Source organism: Megalobrama amblycephala, linkage group LG15 (genome assembly GCF_018812025.1).
Source record: "Megalobrama amblycephala isolate DHTTF-2021 linkage group LG15, ASM1881202v1, whole genome shotgun sequence".
NCBI lineage: Eukaryota > Metazoa > Chordata > Actinopteri > Cypriniformes > Xenocyprididae > Megalobrama > Megalobrama amblycephala.
The window spans coordinates 21,995,227-22,021,937 of NC_063058.1; the positions used below are offsets into that span (position 1 = coordinate 21,995,227).

Below are 26,711 nucleotides of genomic sequence, written 5' to 3' on the forward strand. Positions count from 1 at the left end.
TATGCAAAATCATGATGTTTCTTCATTGTCTATCTGTTTGGTTCACTTGTAACTGCAATCAGAAGGATGCATGTGAGAGATATTGCAGTACTAAATGCGAATACTTGTGTTTATTTGCAGTATATGCTTATGTTTGCATCAACTATAGGTAATCAGACAAGTGGAATACAAGAAATCAACTTTAAGGCCAAAAAGACTGCTTCAAGACAAACCAAATGTTTTAGCAGTCATGTACAGTCCAAATTTGTCCACTGGTACAACATGTTCTCCCTGTCATATGGGCACGTCTCAAGGAAACCCTGGACCAATGGCATTCGGAAATCTCTGGACAGTCCATCAACGAAGCTCCTAAAATACATATAAGGAATGGACATAGGTATAATTATAGGTATAAGATTTCTTTATTATAAAAAAACATATGGGTTTGCACATTGGTCTAATTTACAGGTTTGCAGACTTAAAGGATTAGTTCACTTTTAAATTAAATTTTCCTGATAATTTACTCACCCCCATGTCATCCAAGATGTTCATGTCTTTCTTTCTTCAGTCGAAAAGAAATTAAGGTTTTTGATGAAAACATTCCAGGATTATTCTCCTTATAGTGGACTTCAATGGACTCCAGATGGTTGAAGGTCAAAATTATAGTTTCATTGCAGCTTCAAAGGGCTTTAAACGATACCAAACGAGGAATAAGGGTCTTACCTAGCGAAGCGATCGGAAATCGCTTTCGGAAAAAAATTAAATGTATATGCTTTATATAAACAAATGATCGCCTTGCACGTGCTTCCGCTTTCCGTATTCTTCAAAAAGCTTACGCTTTATGTCCTATGCTTTCCCTATTCTACTTACGGAATGAACGCGGCACCAGATCTGTTTTTCCATAAGTAGAATAGGGAAGGCGTAGGACATTTTGAAGAATATGGAAAGCGGAAGCACGTGCAAGGCGATCATTTGTTTATATAAAGCATATACATTTACATTTTTTTCAAAAATGACCGATCGTTTAGCTAGATAAGACCCTTATTCCTCGTTTGGTATCGTTTAAAGCCCTTTGAAGCTGCACTAAAACTAATTTTGACCTTCAACCGTTCGGTGCCCATTGAAGTCCACTATAAGAAGAATAATCCTGGAATGTTTTCATCAAAAACCTTAATTTCTTTTCGACTGAAAAAAGAAACACATGAACATCTTGGATGACGGGGGGGTGAGTAAATTATCAGGAACATTTTATTTGAAAGTGAACTAATCCCAAGCACCATGTACTGGTAATGTGATTGTACACTGTATTATAGGAACTTTATGCTAAAAAGCATCTGCTAAGAATATGAATTTTACTTATTGATGTATATTTTTAAAATTGTAAATATTATTTAAATTTATTTTATACTTTAGACCTGTCAGGATTGTTTTCACGGGAAATTGCGTACAATGTCGCTCGCTCGTGCGTGTTTCTTCATATCCAGAAATAGAGAAAAGTTGCTCTGGATACTTTGACGCGTGTATGATGTGGGAGTGGCATAGGTTAGTTGTCACACTGAACAAGAAATGTTGACATGGAGCACACTAAATCTTGTTTTGTTTTGTTTTAAAGAGAGGAGTATTCTAAAGAGAACTTGCATGCACTTTTGATTTTTAACCGAAAAGTTACATAGTGTATCTTTAAATTCAATTCAGAATAATTTAATAATTTAAAATAATATTAAATGTCTGCTAAGATTTGACCTGAAAAATGTAAAGTGGTAAATTAATATGAAAAAAAAAAAAAAGTAGAAAGTAAATTATAAAAATCCTGTGTTAAATTCAATGGAAAGAGAGGGATAATAATGGGCCAATACACCAAATAAATATTATTTTCTAAATATTAATTGTCAGAAAGAATTTCTTTCTTTGAGAATATTCTGTGGTAAAATGAGTAATCTTATTTTTCTTTTATCATTTTTTATTAGAGAGACAAAATGAGCCTGAACATAGATCCCTCTAGTGGACATCAGGCTAATTCCATGGACAACTTGGGTCTGAAAGTGTATCCTGTCTCCATATGCAGAGGTTATATTTAAACACCCTACACTCAAGGCACACCCTATACACTATATCTGCAGCAGTCAGCACTGCTCTTATGGAACAGTTTGTCCTGTAGTCATTTTCTCTAAACTCTATACCAAGGATGGCTAACTCTACACCAGGGATGGAGAGCCACAGCCCAGGCTCTCGAGTTCGCCACCCCTGCTCTATACACATTCTTTATACTATCAAATCTCCAGACGTTGGGAGATAAGGTTTTAAGTGCTAAATTCCAATCCATTTGCTTTTAATTGAGGTTCAATTGAGTTCTGCTGTCTCTTGTGCTATGCCGTTTCATACATCCTAAAGTAGTCTTGACACGAGACAAATTGCTTATGATTATTGTCGAGGCATTCAGTTAATTTTAATGCAATTATTTTATTTTAATTATTAATGCAATTATTTTATATTTCATTATTTACTGAAAATATTTGCATAATTGTATTTATCTGGAACATTTTTTTAGGATTTTAAATAGTATTACTGCTTCTTAATCCCATTGTCAATTATGTAACAGAATGAATCTGTGTGAAAAGTGTACAAGATAATAAAATACATATGCAATTCATATGCACAACCTAAACATTCACATACACTGGCTTATAAAAATATTTGGATACTTAAAGGATTAGTGGACTTTTAAATACACTTTTCCTGATAAATTTACTCACCCCCATGTCATCCAAGATGTTCATGTCTTTCTTTCGTCAGTCGAAAAGAAATGAAGGTTTTTGAGGTAAACATTTCAGGATTTTTCTTCTTACAGTGGATTTCAATGGCTACCAACAGATTGAAGGTCAAAATGACAGTTTCAGTGCAGCTTCAAGGGCTTTAAACGATACCAGATGAGTAATAAGGGTCTTATCTAGCGAAACGATCGGTCATTTTCGAAAAAAATACAACCGTTTATGCTTTATAAACAAAATATCGTCTTGAACGTACTTTCCGCTTCCGCATTCTTCATAACGCTTACGCTGAATGTTCTACGCCTTCCCTATTCTACTTACGGAAAAAAACGAAACTGGCGCCGCGTTCGTTCCGTAACTTGAATAGGGAAGGCGTAGAACATTCAGCGTAAGCGTTATGAAGAATGCGGAAGCGGAAAGAACGTTCAAGGCGATATTTTGTTTATAAAGCATAAACGGTTGTATTTTTTTCGAAAATGACCGGTCGATTCGCTAGATAAGACCCTTATTACTCATCTGGTATCGTTTAAAGCCCTTGAAGCTGCACTGAAACTGTCATTTTGACCTTCAATCTGTTGGTAGCCATTGAAATCCACTGTAAGGAGAATAATACTGGAATGTTTGCATCAAAAACCTTCATTTCTTTTCGACTGACGAAAGAAAGACATAAACATCTTGGATGACATGGGGGTGAGTAAATTTATCAGGAAAAGTGTATTTAAAAGTGGACTAATCCTTTAAGTCACACTTAAAATATATAAATGTCATTGCATTACATAGCCTATATAAAATATAAAACAATGTGGCATTTATTTTAAAAACATATTGCACACTTTCCAACCACAAAGAGTCATATACATTATACATTTAAAGGAGCTTTAATTCAGAAACCTTTTGTTATCGGTGTTATTAGTGCACATTAGCATATAACGTTACACATAATGGACAAGAGACTGAATATGATTCAAGGCCCCAATGTACTCACTGCAAAGTTCTTTTTCATTCTGTATTCTTGTATTCATTTCATGTGTAGGAAGGAGAAGCTCTCAGGAGCGAGTGTAAACGTCAGATCCTTTTGATTTTCCTGGCAGAAACGTCCTGCGTCATAGGCATAGGCAACCTAGGAATTCAGGGAAGGTCTCATTTTTTAAGTTTCATTTCAAGCTGTTCACACATTGGCAGTAAAAAAAGCAATTAACACTGGAAAATTCTTACATATAGCCCTTTTAACATTTTAATTGTGACTTCAAAGTATCCAAATGCTTTTTGGGGCATCTGTAGTGTACACAGCGACTATATGCAGTTGCTAATGCTACATCTGCAGTACCTGCATAGTCTAGGACCAACATTAGGCTACCAGGTGCCTGAGACAAGGATAATTACAGATTAAGGCCAGGATGTTGTGTATTAGATCTTAGGCAAAACACACAAAGCGCTTTACTTTCATATTGTAATTGCTATAGTATAACAGTGACGAAATATATAATGTAAAATAATGTAAAAAAAAAAAAAAAAAAGCAAAGCAATGATTATGATACCATCTGTGTTGTACATGTATGTCAACAGAAAACACCCTTAGTGTAATGTGAACATGATACAAATGGGACGGGTCGGGCTGTTGACAGGCTAAGTGATAGTGTGTTAATGATCTCTTCTGCTCTGTACTTTTCTGACAGTTATATGGGCTTCTCTCCATCTCTCACACAGTCTCCACTTCCATCCATCTCTTTCAGATCTCCCATGTTGATCCCCACCCCCTGGAATGACTAAATGATGAGGTACTGTCACAAAGTAACCTATTTTTATCCACTCAAAGTTCTTGTTAAAATGATAAATTATGAAAATGACTTTGTTGAGCAGCTTAACGTACCTGGAAAAGGAAGATATGATTTGTTGAGGGCTGAGGTCCGCCAGGACAATTCCTATAAATATTTTATAATATTTCATAATTTATAATCTTCCAAACATTATTGCTGTAAAATGTATCGCTTGTCCATGTACTATAGTTTTGGCAGAAAATTCATTTTAGTTGACCAGTGATATGCCATAAAGAATAGAATAGAACAAAACAGGATAGAATAGAATACAATTGAACAAAAACACAACATAATAGAACAAATAGAATATAACACAACTTAACAGATCTAAATACAACATAACACAAGAATAGAATAGAACAGAACAGAAAACAACCGAATAGAATTCAACAGAATTAAATAGACCTGTCACGTTATGGACACTTTCATTAATATTCTGTTTTGTTTCCATTGGTTCCTGTTTCCCCGTTCTGTTTAGTTTCGGGTTCCTTGGTTACTGATTATGTCCTCGTTTGTTTCTATGGTTACTTATGATTTGCACCTGTCTCTCATTATGTTCGACTCTCTACTTTAATCTTTGTCTTCATGCGTGCTTACCACAGCGTTACAAGAACTTAGTAGAACAGAACCCAACACACCACAAAAGAACAGAATAGAACATAATATAAAATTCAACTCACCACAAAAGAATAAAACACAACTCAACAAAATATAATTATCAACACACCACAGAAGACCTGAACAGAACATAGAATATAATTCAACAATATAATAAAACACAATAGAACAAAATTTAGCACACCATAAAAGAACAGACTAGAACTCAACTCATCACAGAAGAACAGAACAGAAAAAATGGAATAGAACAGATCTTGACATACCACATAAAACAGAATAGAACAGAACATAGAATAGAACACAAACTAACACACCACAGAATAACAGATTAGAACTCAACTGAATAGGATAGGATAGAATTAAACTTGACACAATACAATAGAACAACACACCACAAAAGAACAATACAGAGAATAGAATTTACCTCACCACAAAAGAAAAGAATACAATAAAAAACACTGCTCAACACACTAGAATAGAACACAATAGAATAGAACTTATCACAATATAGAAACAGAATAGAATAAAACAATCGAATAGAACGCAACACACCAGAAAAAATGGAGCAAACACAGAATGAATTTAGCTACAATAGAATAGAATAGAATAGAATAGAATAGAATAGAATAGCACATAACACATTGGAATACAACTTAACACACCATAAATAAACTGAATATAATAAAACACCATAGAACAGAATTTATTTCACCATAAAAGAACAGACTAGAAAAGAACATGGAATTAAATAGAACTCAACTCATAACAGAATAACAGAACAAAAAAAATAGAATAGTACAGATTTTGACACACTACAAAAGACTAGAATAGAACATCACATAGAATAGAACACAATTCAGCACAATAGACAGAAGAACAGATTAGAAAACAACTCAATAGAGTAGGATAGGATCAAATTAAACTTAACATAATACAATAAAATTCAACACACCTCAAAAGAACAAAACAGAATAGAGAAAATAATTTACCTCACCACAAAGGAAAAGAATAGAATAAAATACATTCTCAACACATTAGAATAAAATACAATAGAATATAACTCGACATAGAATAGAACGCAATGCACCAGAAAAGAAAAAAAAAACTGAACACAAAATGGAATTCAACTCACCATAAAGAATAGCATAGAATAGAACTTAACATGCAATGAAAAAACTGAATAGAATAAAACACAATAGAATAGAACCGATGAATAGAACAAAATAGAATAGAAAACAGAATAGAAAACAACTCAACACAACAGAATAGAACTTAACACACCACAGCAACAGAATAGAATAAAACAATAGAACAGAACTCAACACACAAGAAAAAATGGAGCAGAACACAGAATGAATTTAGCTACAGAAGAATAGACTAGACACAATGGAATAGAACTTAACACACCATAAATGATCTAAATATAATAAAACACTATAGAACAGAATTTACCACACCATAAAAGAGCAGACTAGAAAAGAACACAGAATTAAATAGAGCTCAACTCATAACAGAATAACAGAACAGAAAAAATAGAATTATACAGATTTCGACATACCACAAAAGACCACAATTCAACACAATAGAACTCAACATACCAGAAGAGAACAAATTATAACAGAACACAAATTGGAATTCAACACTCCACAAAAGAACAAAAACAAAATAGAGAAAAGAATTAACCTCACCACAAAGGAAAAGAATAGAATAAAATATAACTCAACACAATAGAATAAAACACAGTAGAATAGAACCCAACACACGAGAAGAGAATAAAATAGAACACAAAATGGAATTCAACTCACTATAAAGAATAGCACAGAATAGAACTTAACATGCCATAAAAAACTGAATAGAATAAAACACAATAGAATAGAACATATAATTAGAACAAAATAGAACACAAAATGGAATTCAACTCACTATAAAGAATAGCACAGAATAGAACTTAACATGTCATAAAAAACTGAATAGAATAAAACACAATAGAATAGAACAGATGAATAGAGCAAAATAGAACACAAAATGGAATTCAACTCACTATAAAGAATAGCACAGAATAGAACTTAACATGCCATAAAAAAACTGAATAGAATAAAACACAATATAATAGAACAGATGAATAGAACAAAATAGAACACAAAATGGAATTCAACTCACTTTAAAGAATAGCACAGAATAGAACTTAACATGCCATAAAAAACTGAATAGAATAAAACACAATAGAATAGAACAAATGAATAGAACAAAATAGAACACAAAATGGAATTCAACTCACTATAAAGAATAGCACAGAATAGAACTTAACATGCCATAAAAACTGAATAGAATAAAACACAATAGAATAGAACAGATGAATAGAACAAAATAGAACACAAAATGGAATTCAACTCACTATAAAGAATAGCACAGAATAGAACTTAACATGCCATCAAAAACTGAATAGAATAAAACACAAAGAATAGCAGATGAACAGAACAAAATAGAACACAAAATGGAATTCAACTCACTATAAAGAATAGCACAGAATAGAACTTAACATGCCATAAAAACTGAATAGAATAAAACACAATAGAATAGAACAGATGAATAGAACAAAATAGAACACAAAATGGAATTCAACTCACTATAAAGAATAGCACAGAATAGAACTTAACATGCCATAAAAAACTGAATAGAATAAAACACAATAGAAAAGAACAGATGAATAGAACAAAATAGAACACAAAATGGAATTCAACTGACTATAAAGAATAGCACAGAATAGAACTTAACATGTCATAAAAACTGAATAGAATAAAACACAATAGAATAGAACAGATGAACAGAACAAAATATAACACAAAATGGAATTCAACTCACTATAAAGAATAGCACAGAATAGAACTTAACATGTCATAAAAAACTGAATAGAATAAAACACAATAGAATAGAACAGATGAACAGAACAAAATATAACACAAAATGGAATTCAACTCACTATAAAGAATAGCACAGAATAGAACTTAACATGTCATAAAAAACTGAATAGAATAAAACACAATAGAATAGAACAAATGAATAGAACAAAACAGAACACAAAATGGAATTCAACTCACTATAAAGAATAGCACAGAATAGAACTTAACATGCCATAAAAAAACTGAATAGAATAAAACAATAGAATAGAACAGATGAATAGAACAAAATAGAATGAATACAGAATAGAAAACAACTCAACACAACAGATCCACCCTTTTGTTTAATGAATGACACACACTCACACGTGTGTGTATAACACAGCATGCATTAAGAGATGAAAATATCAGGTCATGGACACGCAGGGGGTTGCATTTGATCTTCTGTTCCATGATCTACCAGGCATGTCTTTTCTGCTCACCCCCTCCCCTCCCCTCCTGCTACTAGCACACTGGCTGTCAGCTGCCGGTCTCATGACCTGGACGGCACACACTGAGCATGCCCGAGCTGTCGTGTGTTGTCAGGGAGAAAGCAGACAACGGAGACAGCGAGAAAAGCAAGCCATGAGAGGAGCCAGATGAGACGCTAGACAATAGGGGTACACATTTCTAATTAAGACTCTTTGTGTCAGCCGACTCACTTTATATATATATACATGCTTCCTGGTGTAGAGCATTTTGGGATGTTTCGTTAAGGTTATGCCATACACACCTTGTTCAAAGCATCTGCCTTGTCTTCAAGAGGTAAGACTGGAATTTTCTTTTACAGTGAAGAACTACTGTGAATGCAATATAGCTAGTTTAATATTTTATGGATTCTTGTGCTCATATTATGTTTTATTCACTCAGAGTTTTGTTCATTTTTTGTTTAAAGAAAACATCCGAGCATCCAACAGGTGTACAGGATAATTAACAAAGACAAATGACACCTGTAAAGAACAAAAACAATGGATTCACACAGTGTCCACATTTAAATCAGATTATCAATTTTATAATTACTGTATTTAATATAAAAATGACTGTATTTATAATCAATAAATTTAATTCTCCATTTCAAATATGTATCATTTTAAGTACATTTTAAGTGTTTGTGCGCCATGTCAATATGCGGTGACACAAATGAACTCTAAATGGATGTTTAATGAATTGCCACTCTTGAATTGTGTTGTCACAGATTGCCATGGAGATGACTTTGCTAATGGATCCCAGAAAATGAGCACATCCCTTCAGTCGGCTTTGTTCAACCTGCGTTGACTTCCCAAACAAATCCCAGCCTAGCCAAACCACACTTAGCTGGAATGGATGAATGTGGCAGAGGAAACTCACTAGAGCAGCATCTATGAACAGCATGGTAGGGAAATCACACATGCTAACCATTATCTAATGCACTGAAAGTAAATAACATGCCTTGACGGACAGTATAACCAGACCAAGCTGATGATCTAAGATGTAGGCTGCCCTACTGACACACTCACCTTGTTGAGTAGATTACAGACTGACTGATAAGGGATATTCAGTGTCTAATGAATGGGGGATGGGTAATGAATTGGTGCATCACAGGGGAAATTAGCTGTGATTGACCCGTGATAACTTTTTCAGAGCATCGGTGAGCAATTCTGGAGCGACGTGGACTCAGATGGTGACAGCGATTGTGAAGATTTCTTCTACGGCACCCAGGTTAGCATATTACCAAACAGTCTACTAGAACACATGCTAAAGCTAATTTGCTAAATTAGCAAACAAAGCTAATTTTGTTAATTTATTTATGTATCTACATGTATTTTATCTATAATTTGTTGATTTTGTTCTACATCTACATACTCCAGTGGCTGAATGTAGAGTACATTAGGGTTACCAAAGTGCATCGTGGGGTTTTCAGGGGATTAGTGTAGGTTTAAAGGCGGCTCCCTAGTATGAGGAGCAGCAGATGGCTTCAGTTTTTCAGATTACCTGATCTTGCTTCAGATTTCTTGCCAAAACGAAGAGTGTCTATCATCTCTTAATGAATAACAAATCATTCAGGACATTATTTTCACTTAGTTGAACTCCTAAAATGGTAAAATGACTATTGGTTTCAGTTTATAGTATGTATTATAACTACTAGTTGTCAAGCTAAATCATTAAAGGGTTAGTTCACCCAAAAATGAAAATTATGTCATTAATGACTCACCCTCATGTCGTTCCAAACCCGTAAGACCTCCGTTCATCTTCGGAACACAGTTTAAGATATTTTAGATTTAGTCCGAGAGCTTTCTGTCCCTCCATTGAAAATGTATGTACAGTATACTGTCCATGTCCAGAAAGGTATTAAAAACATCATCAAAGTAGTCCATGTGACATCAGTGGGTTAGTTCGAATTTTTTGAAGCATCGAAAATACATTTTGGTCCAAAAATAACAAAAACTACGACTTTATTCAGCATTGTCTTCTCTTCCGGAATCCATTCCATTGAATTGATTCCATTGAATCCTTTCATCTGTCGGCGTTGGTAATGCACTTTTACGTCGCCGTGGTTGTTTTTGGTGATTAGGACATCTGCGACATTTTGAAGCATCGAAAATACATTTTGGTCCAAAAATAACAAAAACTACGACTTTATTCAGCATTGTATTCTCTTCCGGGTTTGTTGTCAATTCGCGTTCACGACTCCGCTTCTTCTTCTTCTTCTTCTTTCCTGTTTTACGGTGGTTGGCATCCAGTTTATTGGTGCATTACCGCCCCCTTCTGCTCCGGAGTGTGGTTCACGACTCCGCAGTGACGCTGATGACGTGTTATCTGGTGCGCCAGAGCTTCGTTGTATTCACGCTGTATTCAAGCTATTCTACATTGTTTGTATTTTGGTATTGCTATATTTTTTAAAATGGTACGTAAGTGTACATGTCGCGGATGTCCTAATCGGCAAAAACAACGACGTAAAAGTGCATTACCAACGCCGACAGATGAAAGGATTCAGTGGAATCAATTCAATGGAATCAATTCAATGGAATCAATTCAATGGAAAGGATTCCGGAAGAGAAGACAATGCTGAATAAAGTCGTAGTTTTTGTTATTTTTGGACCAAAATGTATTTTCGATGCTTCAAAAAATTCTAACTAACCCACTGATGTCACATGGACTACTTTGATGATGTTTTTATTACCTTTCTGGACATGGACAGTATACCGTACATACATTTTCAATGGAGGGACAGAAAACTCTCGGACTAAATCTAAAATATCTAAAACTGTGTTCCGAAGATGAACGAAGGTCTTACGGGTTTGGAACAACATGAGGGTGAGTCATTAATGACATAATTTTCATTTTTGGGTGAACTAACCCTTTAAACACCATTTTGATATTACAAATGAAAGGATGTTTTCCCTGTCAAATCTGGCAGTACACACTCTGATAAAAACCAATCTAACAATTCATTATCATCAGTGGACATAATTACACAGAGCCAGGACAGTATGTTATCCAAGAATTGGCTCTACAAGTTGATAGGGAGCATAGTTGACAATTTCACCATTTTGACTCATAATTTCAATGGCAGGCCTTGTTTAGCCAAACATATGCTATTTTCTTGATCAGTTTAGCCTCTAGGGCTGTAACGATATGCGATATGAAACCGAAATCGCGATACGCAGGTCCACGAACCTGTATCGCGATGTGAGAAGGCAGAATCGCGACACACCCCTTCCAACTCCCAGAGTTATCCTTCCTGTCCAGATCCAATGCTACCACATTTTTAAATTACTATAAGTATTAGGGGTGTAACGATTTATCGTAGATGGTGTGTCTCAATCAGCTCTCTAGTTCAGTAAGTGTTTCGGGCACACATTGAATCTTGCAAGCAGGTTTAAACGTTTCTCATGTCAGTCTCTTGCATGGTCGCGTGAGAAAAGTCGTGGCTTTCTTTCACCGCAGTGCACAGGAACAGCTGTGCTCACAGAAAAGCAAAAGACGCTTGCGATGCTTTGCTTTAAGTTAGGGGCCGTTCACATATTGCGTCTTTTCCGCGTGCAAGTCAGTTATTATTTTCAAATGTAGCCGGGCGGCAGGCGCGCTCATAATGGGATCAACGCGGTCGCGACGCGCATTCAATTCTCAACTTTTCAGAATGCCGCAAGCGCACCGCAGGTCGTGTGACAAGAATCAACCGATCAGCTATGGCCTTTCCGTAACAAAACATCAAAAGCTCAGCCGAACAGCTGATCATAGCTGTTCATGGTGGTTTTTATATCTTATCTCCATCAATATATCTCATAGTAAAACTAATGCAAGGGCTAGAAATCATTTATCCTTTGCAGAAACATCCTGATCCTCTTGGAGAGCTCAGTTCATGGTTGCATAGCAACGACCGACGCCACAGGAGCGCAAGCGCTTTGGAAAGAAGGAGAAGCGGTGCGGCCGCGCCTTCCACGCGTTTTTAGACGCGATATGTGAACGGCCCCTATTCATTCATCAAAAGTTCATGTTAAATTTAACATTTTTTTCAGTGACAGACAGCCCTATTCAACTGTTAATTTGAATACAGAAGGTTTTTATTAAAATTTTATATTTATTTATTTTATTGAAATGTGATCTTGTATGTACAACAAGGAAAATTATTGAAATTTGTTTGTTTATTTAATAAATCTTGTTTGAATTTCAGTTTCATTTTGTTCAAAATATCGTGATACGTATCGTATCGTGAACTCTGTATCGAGATACGTACCGTATCGTGACCTGAGCGTATCGTTACACCCCTATTAGCCTCATTTGAACATATATTTGAAGTGAAATTACAAAAATATTGCAAACCAACCAAGGTTGCCAGGTCTATGCAACAAAAGTAGCCCAATGGCCAATCAAAAATAGCCCAATGCGATTTTCTCCATCGGGTGGCTGAATTCTCCACTGAATTTGTACGTCTGAGTGGAGTTTTGGGGGTGTTGGAATACCGAAATCGTACGGGGGTGGAAATCAATGCACGGAAAAAGCTTTTACCCACAGCAACAACTTAAAAGTAGCCCAATTCCATGGGAAAACCGTGGACTTGGCAACACTGAAATCAATCCAGCATAGTTGATAGTTGATTAATATACTCCTTGACTAATAATATGTTCAAAATGTCCACCACAGAAAAAAATAACACCAAATGGGTCACATTGTGTTGTGAAACACAATTTTTTTAGTTACAGTTAAATTTTTTGTTCAGTACAGGGTTATTGTCGTTAACTAAAACTACAACTAAAACCGTAAAAAAAAACCATTTTCAATATCTGAAATAAAATAAAACAACATTAACTGAATTAATGTTGACTTTAACATTTTTCTTTTATTATTTTAAACTCAAGACCCACTCGCATCAAAAATGAACACTGCAGGCATCAAGGCTATTTTTAAGCAAACTAAAAGATAGGATGCATACAATATTTTTGTGAGATTATAATATGCTTTCCCTTAGTGAGTAAAATACTATTTCTGAAGAAAAATATTTTATCATTTTCATCAATGGACATTTAATGTACCCTTGTACTCTTATGCTAAAGCAAGTTTCTTTGCAGTGTCATTATGCCACTGACCTGAGTCGACACCCGCAGCTGGACATCGATGTTGGTGCCGTGAAGGACATCTATTCTGAAAGTGCCGTTTCTGTCAGGTACATTTTGACCCATGAAGCTTCTACAAGTCCCATGAAATGCTAACATGGGAATAAAAGGACATCAATGAGCTTGTATATGAGAATCATGTAATTTCTACTGCATTTTGAGGTCATTTATGATTATTTTATTATATGATGAATTACCTTCTTTGGGAAGCCTCTGTCCAAAGATGTTCACCATCAGTGTAACTGTGGAGTTTTTACCTGCTCTCTATATTTCAGGGAGTATGAAACCATTGACGATGTGGATATTGACCTGCACATTAACGTCAGCTTCCTGGATGTAAGAGCGTTTGGAATTTACTTGGAATAATTTCCATATTTAACAAATTCCAAATCAAATATGCACCATCACGTGGCAAAAAAGATCACATCCCTTATGCAGGGCTATTATAGTTAACTTAAACTAAAACTAAAACCATAAAAAAATACTTTTGTTACTTGAAATAAAATAAACATTAACTGAAATAAAAAAAAATGACAAAATCACAACAAAACTACTAAAAGTTTAACTCAAAATGAAAACGGAAAAGATGAAAATAAATACATAAATTCAGTAGTATCTCAGTACTAAAATAATGTTTGCATTCTGCAGGAGGAGGTGGCGTCAGCATGGAAGGTCAGTAGAACAGAGCCAATCATTTTACGCCTTCGTTTCTCCCTCTCCAAGTATCTGGATGGACCAGGTAAGTAACTAATTTAGTTAGGGGAGACAGGAAGTGACTCCACCTAAATCCACTGACAGCATCTCCACCTCTTTCAGAACCCACTGTGGAGGTGTTCCAGCCAACTTGTAAAGATGGTTTCTGCCTTGGGGTGCAGCTTAAAAGGTGAGCAGTCTTTCTATTATATTTTTTTTTCCAAACTGACATACTGCATATGCCCCTGTAATGTGTACACCAACAAATATTGATGTCTTCTCCCAGAATTCTCAGCACATTTGTATCTAATCAATGGAAACATCTCAGCAATGAGTTCCTGAATGCACAACAGAGGAAGAGACACAGCTGGTTTAAGGCTGGAGGAACCATCAAGAAGTTCAGAGCTGGACTCAGCATCTTCTCACCAATAACCAAGTAAGTTCCAATACAATCTAGAGCAGTGGTTCTCATCCGGGTTGGGGGGTGAGGGGGGGGTGGCACTGTGGCTAACTAGGCCCCTCCAGAGGGGCCATGAGATAATGTAAAATTAATTTAAAGGGGACCTTTAATGCCCCTTTTACAAGATGTAAGTCTCTGGTGTCCCCAGAATGTGTTCAGCTCAAAATACCACCGATCACTTATTATAGCTTGTCAAATTTGCCTCTATTTGGGTGTGAGCAAAAAAACGTTTTTGTGTGTGTCTCTTTAAATGCAAATGAGCTGCTGCTCCCGGCGCCCTTTCCAGAAGAGGGCGGAGCTTTAACAGCTCGTGCTTCGGTTGCTCAACAACAACAAAGCTGGAGAATCTCACGCAGCCAAAATGACAATTATCAGTAACATGTTCAGCCTTACATTGTTCAAACCGGAGTCGGACACTGATGAAGAGACTCAGGAAGAAGTTACACCTTTTAGAAAGCATATGGAGGTTTCTGAACGGTTAGTGGATACATTTATATAGTTGCTGTGGAGTTGATTCAACGCATCAACTAGCATGTGACGTCATGTTAATCTTTTGTGCAAATCCAGAGTTGAATTGACCATCATTTGTGAAGCAGTCCGGCGTAAAATAACAGCATGGTAACAACACTCTACTACAACAACTCTTCCTCTCTAAAGCAGCCCAACATGGCCTCGCCCCCTTTGTTGCATGTTCTCAGGGGCAGGGTTTATGTAAATTTTAGGGTTAGTGATGTCACTAACCCAGGAAGCAGCTTGTTGTAGTCCCTACCAGCCGTTTGTTGTAGTCCTTATAAAGTGAATTCTGTAAAAGAAAATATCTCCCTTTGCATTGAACTTTGAGTGTCATGACTTTGCAGATGTTGTTTATGCTCAAACAGCAACATTACACACTAACTAAAGTTAAAAAGTGAAATCATAATCAAGGACCCCTTTAAATATATTCCTATAATTAATTCATTTTATTATTAATGTGTTAAATTAAAAATTAACAAAGCACAACATCTCTTGTATTCTGTGATTGATTGTTTCAGAGCAGCCGAAGACATTTCTCACTGCTCTGTGTGAAATACTGACTGAACGACGGCTCAAAACAACTGCTGTACGCAAACTACATCTTGCGGTTGGACAAAGCAAACCAGTGTTGCGCTAGTAAAGTTTTGATGGATGACGAATGTGACACATTTCAATTTATTTGCATAGTTGTCAAAATGAATGTCCTGCGAGTGTTTTATAATGGATGCTCACTGAAGAAGCGTGTTTGTGAGGGTCAGTGGCATTTATGTGCATATCATAAATTTAGTTTCTAAATGCTCGAATCATGACAAAAAAACTGTATTTTTCAGGCTGAATCAAGCTAATGTATAGAGAGTATAGAGAAAGTATAGAGAAAATGTCAAGCATCTTAGGGGGGTCTTTCAGTATTGTTTTGGAGAAGAAGGGGGATCTTTGAGTAAAAAAGGTTGAGAACCTCTGATCTAGAGAATAAATGTGCCAAATATGCTAATAGTAATATTAACAATTTAATATAATAACAGCTATTTTCCCCCCAGGTGCTCCAGTGTTCCTCTTATTCAGGGCCCTGGGGTGAAGGCAAGGCCAGCAGGGCAGGAGTTGAGAGTGACCCGCTTGATGAGCCGCTCCATGTCCTGCACCAAAGGAGAACTGAACACCTCCAGCCCAACTGGACAAGTGCGTTTAAACATGCCTATATATAATAATGTGATCTACAGTGTATGTATCATGACTCACCAAGGCTACATTTATTTGATTAAAAATACAGTAAAACAGTAATATTGTGAAATATTATTACAATTGTAAATAACTGTATTTTATTAGAATATATTTTAAATATATTGTTATTTATTCCTGTGATGGAAAGCTGAATTTTCAGCATCATTACTCCAGTCTTTAGTGTCACATGTCATTTTAATATGCTGATTTGCTGCTCAAGAAAATGTAACTTAATATTATCAATGTTGAAAATGTTGTGCTGCTTAATATTTTTGTGGGAAACTTATTTCAAGATTCTTAGATGAATAGAAAGTTCAAAAGAACAGCATTTTGATCTAGAAATCTTTTATTTATGTCGTTACTGTCACATTTGACCAATTTCATGCATACTTGCTGAATAAAAGTATCACTTTCTTACCTACTAACCCCAAACTGTAATATATATATACATACAGTACAGTCCAAAAGTTTGGAACCACTAAGATTTTTAATGTTTTTAAAAGAAGTTTCATCTGCTCACCAAGGCTACATTTATTTAATTAAAAATACAGTAAAAAACAGTAATATTGTGAAATATTATTACAATTTAAAATAACTGTGTACTATTTAAATATATTTGACAAAGTAATTTTTTCCTGTGATGCAAAGCTGAATTTTCAGCATCGTTACTCCAGTCTTCAGTGTCACATGATCCTTCAGAAATCATTCTAATATGCTGATCTGCTGCTCAAGAAACATTTAATGAGTACAATTGTACAAAATATTTGTGTACAATATTTTTTTTCAGGATTATTTGATGAATAGAAAGTTCAAAAGAACAGTGTTTATCTGAAATCTAATCTTTTGTAACATTATAAATGTCTTTACTGCCACTTTTGATTGATTTAATGCATCCTTGCTGAATAAAAGTATTCATTTCTTTAATTTCTTTTCAAAAAAATAAAAATAAAAATTCTTACTGACCCCAAACTTTTGAACGGTAGTGTATAATGCTACAGAAGCTTTGTATTTCAGATAAATGCTGTTCTTTTGAACTTTCTATTCATCAAGGAATCCTGAAAAAAAAAGTACACAACTGTTTTCAACATTGAAAATAATCATAAATGTTTATTGAGATATTAGAATGATTTCTGAAGGATCATGTGACACTGAAGACTGGAGTAACGATGCTGAAAATTCAGCTTTGCATCACAGGAAAAAATTACTTTGTCAAATATATTTAAATAGTACACAGTTATTTTAAATTGTAATAATATTTCACAATATTACTGTTTTTTACTGTATTTTTAATTAAATAAATGTAGCCTTGGTGAGCAGACGAAACTTCTTTTAAAAACATTAAAAATCTTAGTGGTTCCAAACTTTTGGACTGTACTGTATGTGTATGTGTATGTGTATCGGTCATAATCTGCTTGCAATCGCATCATTCTCTATAGGGCACAGCTGATTGGTTCCTGATGTATCAGTAGGCAGTGAGCTCGCAGCTCAACCTTCAAATACAAATTTGGCATTTGCTGTAGCAGTTTTTAATGCTTTCAGAAACCCTCCTCCTTCCCCAGCTCCACCTGTATAGATCTGCTATGGGTAATTCATAAATGTTACATTGTACAGCAGCAGCATTTCTTACTTGCTCACAGCAGTGTGTCTTTTGTATTGGCAGTAGCAAGTTCCGTACTTGCTCTGCAGCAGCAGATCTATTTGCCAAGACCAAACATATCAACATTGTCATCCATTACCATGCCAAGCACTCCATGAGTTGTCATGATAGAAAAAAATATATATATATACAGGTATATATATAAATGAATCTATAAAACAATTTATGTCAAATGATTGATACAGTGCTTTTTTAACAGACTGTGGCCGTCCCAGGCTCAAGATCCACAGTGCACATCACCACCAGGCAGCTCATTCAGCTCTTCTTCTCCTCACAAGCGCTCATCCACTGCAAGAGCATCCCAACTCTGGAGTACGGCTTCCTCGTGCAGGTAAACCTCAACATAATTAAATGTATTAAATGTACATATTTGCATAATAAATAGCAATTGGTCTTCTTTCTTGCTGTTTTCTTCTTAAATCTATTTAACTTCCATGTTCCATAACTATTCTGATTATCCAACTATCCTTTTTTGTCCTCTAGGTTATGAAGTACTCAGAGCAGAGGATCCCAACTCTGAACGATTATTGTGTGGTCTGTGATGAACAGCATGTCTTTCAGAATGGCTCCATGCTCAAGGTACAACAAATACTTGGAAATGTCCATTAAAATACATCCATACCACTATCATCACAGTCTCTTTTCTCTGTGTGTCGTTCAGCCTGCTGTTTGTACGAGGGAACTGTGTGTGTTCTCCTTCAACACTCTGGGAGTCATGTCAGGAGCTGCAGAAGATGTAGCCACAGGAGCTGAGGTATCACACACTTAACTTAGCTAAATCAGAATATACCAAAGACTTCTATTGTTGTTATGTAAGAGAATGTTATATAATATTTATATACACTACCGGTCAAAGGTTTGGTATAATTAAGATTTTTTAATGATGTTGAAAGAAGTCTCTTCTGCTCACCAAGGCTACATTTATTTGATCAAAAATACAGGAAAAAAGTAATATTGTGAAATATTATTACAATTTAAAATGACTTTTTTCTGTTTAAATATATATTTTAAAATGTAATTTATTCATTTGATGGCAAAGCTGAATTTTCAGCATCATTACTCCAGTCTTCAGTGTCACATGATCCTTCAGAAATCATTCTAATATGCTGATTTACTGCTCAAGAAACATTTATTATTATATCAATGTTAAAAAGAGTTGTGCTGCTTTATATTTTTATGGAAACTACAATATACTACCATTCAAATGTTTGGGTTAAGATTTCTTTTTTAAAAATAAGAATTTAATCATTTTATTCAGTATTACATTTATCAAAGGTGACAGTAAATACATTTATAATGTTACAAAAGATTTCAAATAAATGCTGTTCTTTTGAATTTATCATGTAAATGTATCATGATTTCCATTCAATACTGTCTTACTGTATTTTTTATCAAATTAATGCAGCCTTGGTGAGCATAAAACACTAAAAAAATCAAAATTTTACATAAAGGTAATGTTTTTTTGTACAGGTAGTGGACCTTCTGGTGGCAATGTGTCGTGCTGCACTTGAATCTGCCCGTAAAAGCATTATCTTTGACCCTTACCCCTCTGTGGTTGACCCTCATGACCCCAAGTCTCTGGCCTTCAATCCGAAGGTAGCTTCTTTATCAAGTAAAATGAATAAAATGTTTCTGATTTCAAGGCAGGAACACACCAAGTCGATGGTTGGCCGTCGGGCAGTTTTTGTTCGTCGGCCAACTAAGTTTTCTCAGTTCTTTTCCGCACCGTCGGCTGAAGTTGGTCCTCGTTGGCTTTTTTCAGCCGATTTAACATGTTGAATCAGCGTCGGAGCTCGTCGGGCCATCTGATCATTCTGATTGGCTGTTCAGCTACTGCCACCTGCTGGTACGGAAAGGCATTTCATCTTACGCAGGCTCAGAACGGACGCGCTACTTGGCCGTCGGCTTTCGAGCATCGGTTTGGTGCATCAGAGCAAATTTGGACCCAGACACTGCCGACATGAGCCAACCCCACAGTCTGCTTTCATCGCCAATAGTTTGTCGGCGTCGGCTTGGTGTGAAATTTTTTCAATTTTGTGTTTAGAATGACTGTGTGATCTTCTTTCCGCTTACAGAAAAGAAGTTACGAGCGGCTGCAGAGAGCATTAGACAGCATCACATCAATCCGAGAAATAACACAAGTGAGTCATTTGTAAAATAGCCTCACAATTTATAGATGGCAACACTATCTGAGATACGCAATTTTACATCAGCCGTGTCTTGACATTATTCTAACCAAGTTTGAAGCGCTTCTGGTAAATATAAGAGGACAATTTCAAAGCCTGTTGTTAGTGATACACTTCCCGCTGCCAGTTGGTGGCGCTTTGATTGCTACATCAATGTTCACATTTTATAGACCATCTATAGGGGATGAGTGACACCTAAACTCATATTTTATAGGGTCCTTATGTTGAAATAAAGAAACAGATGGACAAAATGGACCCCCTTGCACATCCTCTACTGCAGTGGTGAGTGAAGCTGTTTCCTTTAATGGAATTCTCAGACATTTTCCTGTCATTGTAATGAGCCTTAATCTTCTTTTCTTCTCAGGATTATATCCAGCAACAGGTCTCACATTGTCAAGCTGCCCTCCAGCAGGGTAAGGGCGTTTGATCTCATTTTCTCTCAAATAACGGTGTGACTAAACCCTTTATTTCCTCTGTCTCACTCCATTTTTGTGCTTACAGCAACTGAAGTTCATGCACACCTCCCATCAGTTCCTGCTCCTCAGCAGTCCTCCTGCCAAAGAGGCCCGCTTCCGCACCGCCAGAAAACTCCACGGCAGCACGTTTGCTTTTCAGTGAGCTTCAGTTTAAGATCATATCATGATCACTTACATAAACCAGCCTGGAGCAGAATGAACATTTTTGTGACTAATCACTGGTTCTCTATCTTCAGTGGTTCTCATATTGAAAACTGGCACTCCATTCTACGAAATGGACTAGTAAATGCCTCCTACACGAAACTGCAGGTACCACGGTTACTTCTAATGTAGTGCGTTACCCACAGATTTCCTACTTAGCATATTGGACCTTGGCCGATATTTCTTCTTGTTCTCTTTGACACAAGCTGCATGGGGCGGCCTATGGGAAGGGCATCTACCTCAGCCCTATCTCCAGCATCTCATTTGGATACTCAGGTCAGAGATATTCTGGACATATTTTGACAGTTTGGGACAGAGACCATGGTAATACCATGTTATTCTAGACATGTACCATGATAATGTCATTTAGGTCTTCAGGGGTTTTCATACTAGTGTCCAGGGACTTCTCAGGGCTGCAAGGGGGTCCACAGAAAATTAGAGATTTTGAAAATAATCACAATAAATATAAATTATTTATAATATATTTGAATAAAAAATTGGACATATTATATATATATAAAATAACAATAAAATATATCAAATAAAATAAAATATATATATATAAATAAACAATAAAAATGTAACATTATGAGATGAATAAAATAAATATTTATATAAATATATATATTACGGAAGAGGATTAGGGCAAAGCAATAATAAAAAAATAAAACCATCTCGAGATTAAAGTTGTTAAATTTCGAGAAAAAACTCGTTAACTTTCAAGAAAAAAGTCGAAATAAAATGTTGAGAATAAAGTCATTAAATTACGAGAAAAAAGTCGTTAAATTATGAGAAAAAAGTAGTTAAATTTCAAGAAAAAAGTCGAGATAAAATGTTGAGAATAAAGTCATTAAATTATGAGAAAAAAGTCATTAAATTATGAGAACAAATTCGTTAAATTATGAGAAAAATGTCGTTAAATTTCAAGAAAAAAGTCGAGACAAAATGTTGAGAATAAAGTCATTAAATTACGAGAAAAAAGTTGTTAAATTACGAGAACAAATTCGTTAAATTATGAGAAAAATGTCATTAAATTTCGAGAAAAAAGTCGTTAAATTACGAGAACAAATTCGTTAAAAATTATGAGAAAAATGTTGTTAAATTTCGAGAAAAAAGTCAAGATAAAATGTTGAGAATAAAGTCATTAAATTATGAGAATAAAGTCATTAAATTACGAGAAAAAAGTCGAGATAAAATGTTGAGAATAAACTCATTAAATTATGAGAATAAACTCATTAAATTACGAGAAAAAAGTCGTTAAATTATGAGAACAAATTCGTAATTTAATGAATTTGTTCTCATAATTTAATGACTTTATTCTCATAATTTAATGAGTTTATTCTCAACATTTGATCTCGACTTTTTTCTCGAAATTTAACGAGTTTTTTCTCAAAATTTAACAACTTTAATCTCGAGATGGTTTTATGTTTTTATTATTGCTTGGCCCTAATCCTCTTCCGTAATATATAAAGTTTACAATTAGTAATAATTATAAATAAATAATAAATTATAATAATTAATTTTTTCTTTTTTTTCTAAAAACAATTAACATAATTATGAATAATTTATATTTATTGTAGTGCTGTCAAACGATTAATGAAGATTAATCACATCCAAAATAAAAGTTTGTTTTTACATAATATATGTGCAAATTTTTATTTTGGATGCGATTAATCATTTGGCAGCACTAATTTATTGTGATTAAAGTAATTTAGGAAACACATTGTCTTTATAGTATCATAATTAATGCTTTTCTCACACACTATAAATGTATCTTTATGTAATAAATATACAGCTGCCTTTATATTTTAAGGAGGAGGCCCCTCGCAAAAGTACTATAAGTTTTGAGGGTCCTTGGCATGATATTTGAATATGATAATCATTCTGTACCATGGTTTATATCCACGTACCATCGATACCACTGCCAGATTACGTTTTTTAAGGAAACTTTTCTGAAGCTGGGAGTATTTGAAATAATTGTTGATGTTTTACTGTAGTGTTAATTAATCGTGCTGTATTTGTGTGCAGGAATGGGAAAAGGACAGCACCACATGCCTACTAAAGAGGAATTAGTACAGCACTACAACAGGGTCAACACTGTCTTACAGGTATTATCTCTATCTGTGGAGATTGGACTGATACGGATGTATTACAGGTGCAATCTGTAGTTAATCGGACTAGGTGAGTCAAACCTGATTGGAAACAATATAAGCAGAGTCATATTGAGAGTGCTATTTTATTTTTTCACTTCTGGGATTGCACTCACATGACTAGTTTGTCAGCTGCAAGAAAGACAGATACTTACCTTCTTGCATTGCATGTATCAGTGCTAAATAAGTAATTTTTCTTTTGCAGTGTCGACCTGTACAGTCAAGGTTTCTTCAGAGTCGGAATCTGAACTGTGTTGCTCTTTGTGAGGGTATGATGTTAATAATACCTGGAAATACAAATTATGCCATTCAAATCTTTGTAGAGATTTTTTTTTTTTAAATCTAAGTCCCTTATTAATTTTTTTCAACAGTAATAACATCCAAAGATCTACAGAAACATGGAAATATTTGGGTTTGCCCGATTTCTGATCACGTCTGCACACGCTTCTTTTTTGTGTGAGTATCTTCCCAGATAACAGGGAACTTTCTTAGAACTTTAGCTAACGTTGTGGCAAGGTTCTTTGAAAGTTATTAACAAACGTTCTTCCAGTAACATTAAAGTCGACATGAAATGTTTAGTTGGACATTATTTAAAGTCCCCCTGAAATCAAAATGTAAGTTTTTTAGCTTTTAGTATGAATATGTTAGCCTTAATGTTATGAATAAGCTGGTGTGTTCCAAAACAATGACTAAATTCACATTTAGGAGATATAAGCATTCAAAACTTACAGTCTAAAATGGATCATGGATTTTCATGACATCACATCGCACTTCAGCTTCTCATCAAATCTTCTGTCCAATCAAATGCTCTCTAGAATCTGAAGTCCCGCCCCCTCCTACACCATGAAATCGGTCATTTGTTCACACATTTACTAGTTTCTACATGGTGAATGGCACATAGTGCACAATATAGGGGATAGGGAACGATCCAGACAGTGTAAATATGCTTTACATTGATGCGAATGAAGTCCGTTTTCGCGTTAGTATAACGTGAACCGCCGCAACGCGAGCACAGTCTGCCCAGGGACACGAGATCACAGAGCAGATCATATCCACGAGTCGGCTCAGACCACGAAAGGTATCGAACCCATTTAAATTCTACACAGAATTCTGTATTTTAAAGTGATATATAGGAGATAAGGAGGAGAAACGGTTAGATATTAAAAGGAAACAGAGGTTTTACTGAGTTTAAAGGTGCAGTATGTAAGAATTCTGTCCACTAGAGGTCACTAGAGGCCGATTCAAAACAAAGGCGTAGCTTGATGACGCCAAGTTTGAGAGTGGAATCTTGGGACATGTGGTCTTCACCTCAACTGACGGTGCAAAAGAATCGGGATAGGACTCAGGAAGAAATCATGTTCATGGATGCGATTATTAACGTTACTGCAGTATGAAGCAGAGCAGGAGCGAGTGTTGTGGGAGTTGAACGAGGAGCTGGAGCGATTGCGCAACACGCGCCATGAGCAGCGGAACTTTTATTATGTCACAGTCGCCGGTGCCGCTTCCGCTTTTCCGGTCATGAGTATGAGGTAACGCAGCTCTGTTTATCATATTAGATACATTTGAGTGTGTTGAAAATGATGTTATAACGTTACTCTGTGCGTTCGCTCGGCGGCTGCTGTGAGACACTGTTACACACTGCAGTAAGATTTTAGAATATCATATTAAATGCTGGTTAACTTGTGTTGATAAATGACATGCAATTAATTTTAGAACATATTGTATGATGGAGAAAATGCTGTACTAAAAATAAAGCTGCATCTGATTATGCTATGTTAGCTACTTCACAAAATAGTGTTTTTCTCTGAGGCATGGTAAAGCATGGTACTCGCAAAAAATCAAGAAAATTAGATTTAAACAATAAGATGTTGAGCTATATAACAATAATTAGTTTTCTGTCTATAAATATATCAAAACAGTTGTTCCCTTGTCTATTAAAACGTAATATATTAAAGCGTCTTTGTTGTTTCCATGGTTTCTACAAAATAAAAGCGGAAACCGAGGATAACGCGGGTATGACGCAATTGACAGGCGACTCCTCACACGTCCCGGAGCCTTGGTTAAAATTGCAATTTTCTCACGATTTACAAATAGTTGGAAACATTTGGGATATTGTAAGTACTTAAGAAAATATATAACACTGGCCTAGTGGTTTTTGGATATTTTACTGCAAAAATATTACATATTGCACCTTTAAACGAAACGCTATTGGCTAGTTTAAAAAAGGGCGGGGCTGTTCGATATGTCCCTGTCTTCCTGTTCAGTTCCAAGACACTTCAGCGGGCATTTAAATGTTCCTACTTCAGAACATTCAAAAGTAACAATCCCATAATGTTTGGAAAATGATAAAATGGAATGTTCCCTTAACGTTCGCATAATGAAGAAAAAAACGTTTTTAAAGCATTTAAATATCTGGATGTTTTTAAGTTTCAGAGAACATTCATTTATAACATTTTTATATATAATGGGAACATTAGCAAAACATTCATAAAACATATTTTGTTAGCTGGGTCTACTACACTTTAGCATGATCTTGTCTTTCCTCAGGTACGAGGACGGTCAGGTAGGAGATGCTAACATAAACACACAGGACGTCCGGATACAGAAGGAGATTCTGCGGGTGATTGGAGGACAATCGACCTGACTGACCTGTTTCACCACTGTGACGCTTTGAGAAACATTACAAGGGAACATATGAACTGAAAATGGGAAAGAATTACCTCAAACTAGGTGTTTTTGATGAAGCTAACCTCCAGTCAAGTTCGTCTACATGGAAGGAACGGAAACCCCTTTTGTAACTTTTTTGATAAACATTTTCTTGATTTATTTCTCATTTAGTCTCTATTTATGTCATGTTCGCGTTACATTTTTTCTACATAATGAGAAGTGCTGTTAATTAGTGTTGAATTTACAGCGGTTGAAAAAGTGTAATTTCCATTTTGTCCACTGGGGGTCTCTATTGCCTAAAGAGAAGCATAAAAATAACTTTGGGGGGATGAAATAGGAAAGGCTTGTACTTTTATAAACCTGCCATTTTAAAGTGTTTACATCTATTTAAATCTACCACTAGGGACAATTCATTGTTATTAAGTCATGTTTAATGTATGTTTACTCGTGAAATGCAGCCTATATCCGTCAGTTCATTGAGTTTATTTTCATGAGAATGTTGTCAAGCCAGTTACTTGTTATTGATAAACCTCTCAACATGAAATGTTAACAAGTTTGGTGCTGTGCACTAGAAGGCATCGTGTTCTCATTTACTCTTCAGAGAGCTTCAAGTTCGAGTGGAGATGACTGCCAATAAACGACACGTAATGACACATTACAGATGTATGATTCTGTCGATGTCAGTCTGAAAGAGACGCTAAACTAATCTGGGGGTCATGTGTACATACGGGCCCATATTTGTATGTTGGCACTTTTTCAATAAATTTAGAGCATGTTA

The 26,711-nt window shown here is 35.4% G+C and overlaps 1 protein-coding gene and 1 long non-coding RNA gene across 9 annotated transcripts; one reads left to right on the forward strand and one right to left on the reverse strand.

The window, feature by feature from the left end:
- Positions 1-212: 212 nt before the first annotated feature.
- Positions 213-7,601, reverse strand: LOC125247200. Its single transcript, XR_007180036.1, has 3 exons — positions 4,618-7,601; positions 3,733-3,867; positions 213-348 (listed from the first exon to the last, which is right to left on the reverse strand). It is a non-coding gene; the product is annotated as an uncharacterized LOC125247200 (long non-coding RNA).
- On the forward strand, positions 238-26,711 carry parp6b (poly (ADP-ribose) polymerase family, member 6b). Of its 8 annotated transcripts, none has more exons than XM_048158420.1 (26): positions 238-376; positions 1,947-2,046; positions 4,481-4,525; positions 8,588-8,883; positions 9,314-9,490; positions 9,739-9,816; positions 13,668-13,762; positions 13,988-14,048; positions 14,361-14,451; positions 14,529-14,595; positions 14,692-14,841; positions 16,401-16,554; positions 18,453-18,584; positions 18,737-18,832; positions 18,915-19,007; positions 19,724-19,849; positions 20,329-20,394; positions 20,654-20,721; positions 20,804-20,852; positions 20,941-21,053; positions 21,152-21,224; positions 21,323-21,392; positions 23,145-23,224; positions 23,472-23,535; positions 23,638-23,722; positions 25,814-26,711. In XM_048158420.1, the coding sequence occupies exons 5-26, from the start codon at positions 9,446-9,448 to the stop codon at positions 25,908-25,910; spliced, it is 1,953 nt and encodes a 650-aa protein (XP_048014377.1). In that variant the 5' UTR covers positions 238-376; positions 1,947-2,046; positions 4,481-4,525; positions 8,588-8,883; positions 9,314-9,445; the 3' UTR covers positions 25,911-26,711. The 8 variants fall into 8 exon arrangements, 7 of the variants coding, with proteins under 7 accessions (XP_048014377.1, XP_048014376.1, XP_048014382.1 ...); XM_048158419.1 differs by having other exon boundaries at positions 253-388; XM_048158425.1 differs by having other exon boundaries at positions 253-388; positions 16,416-16,554.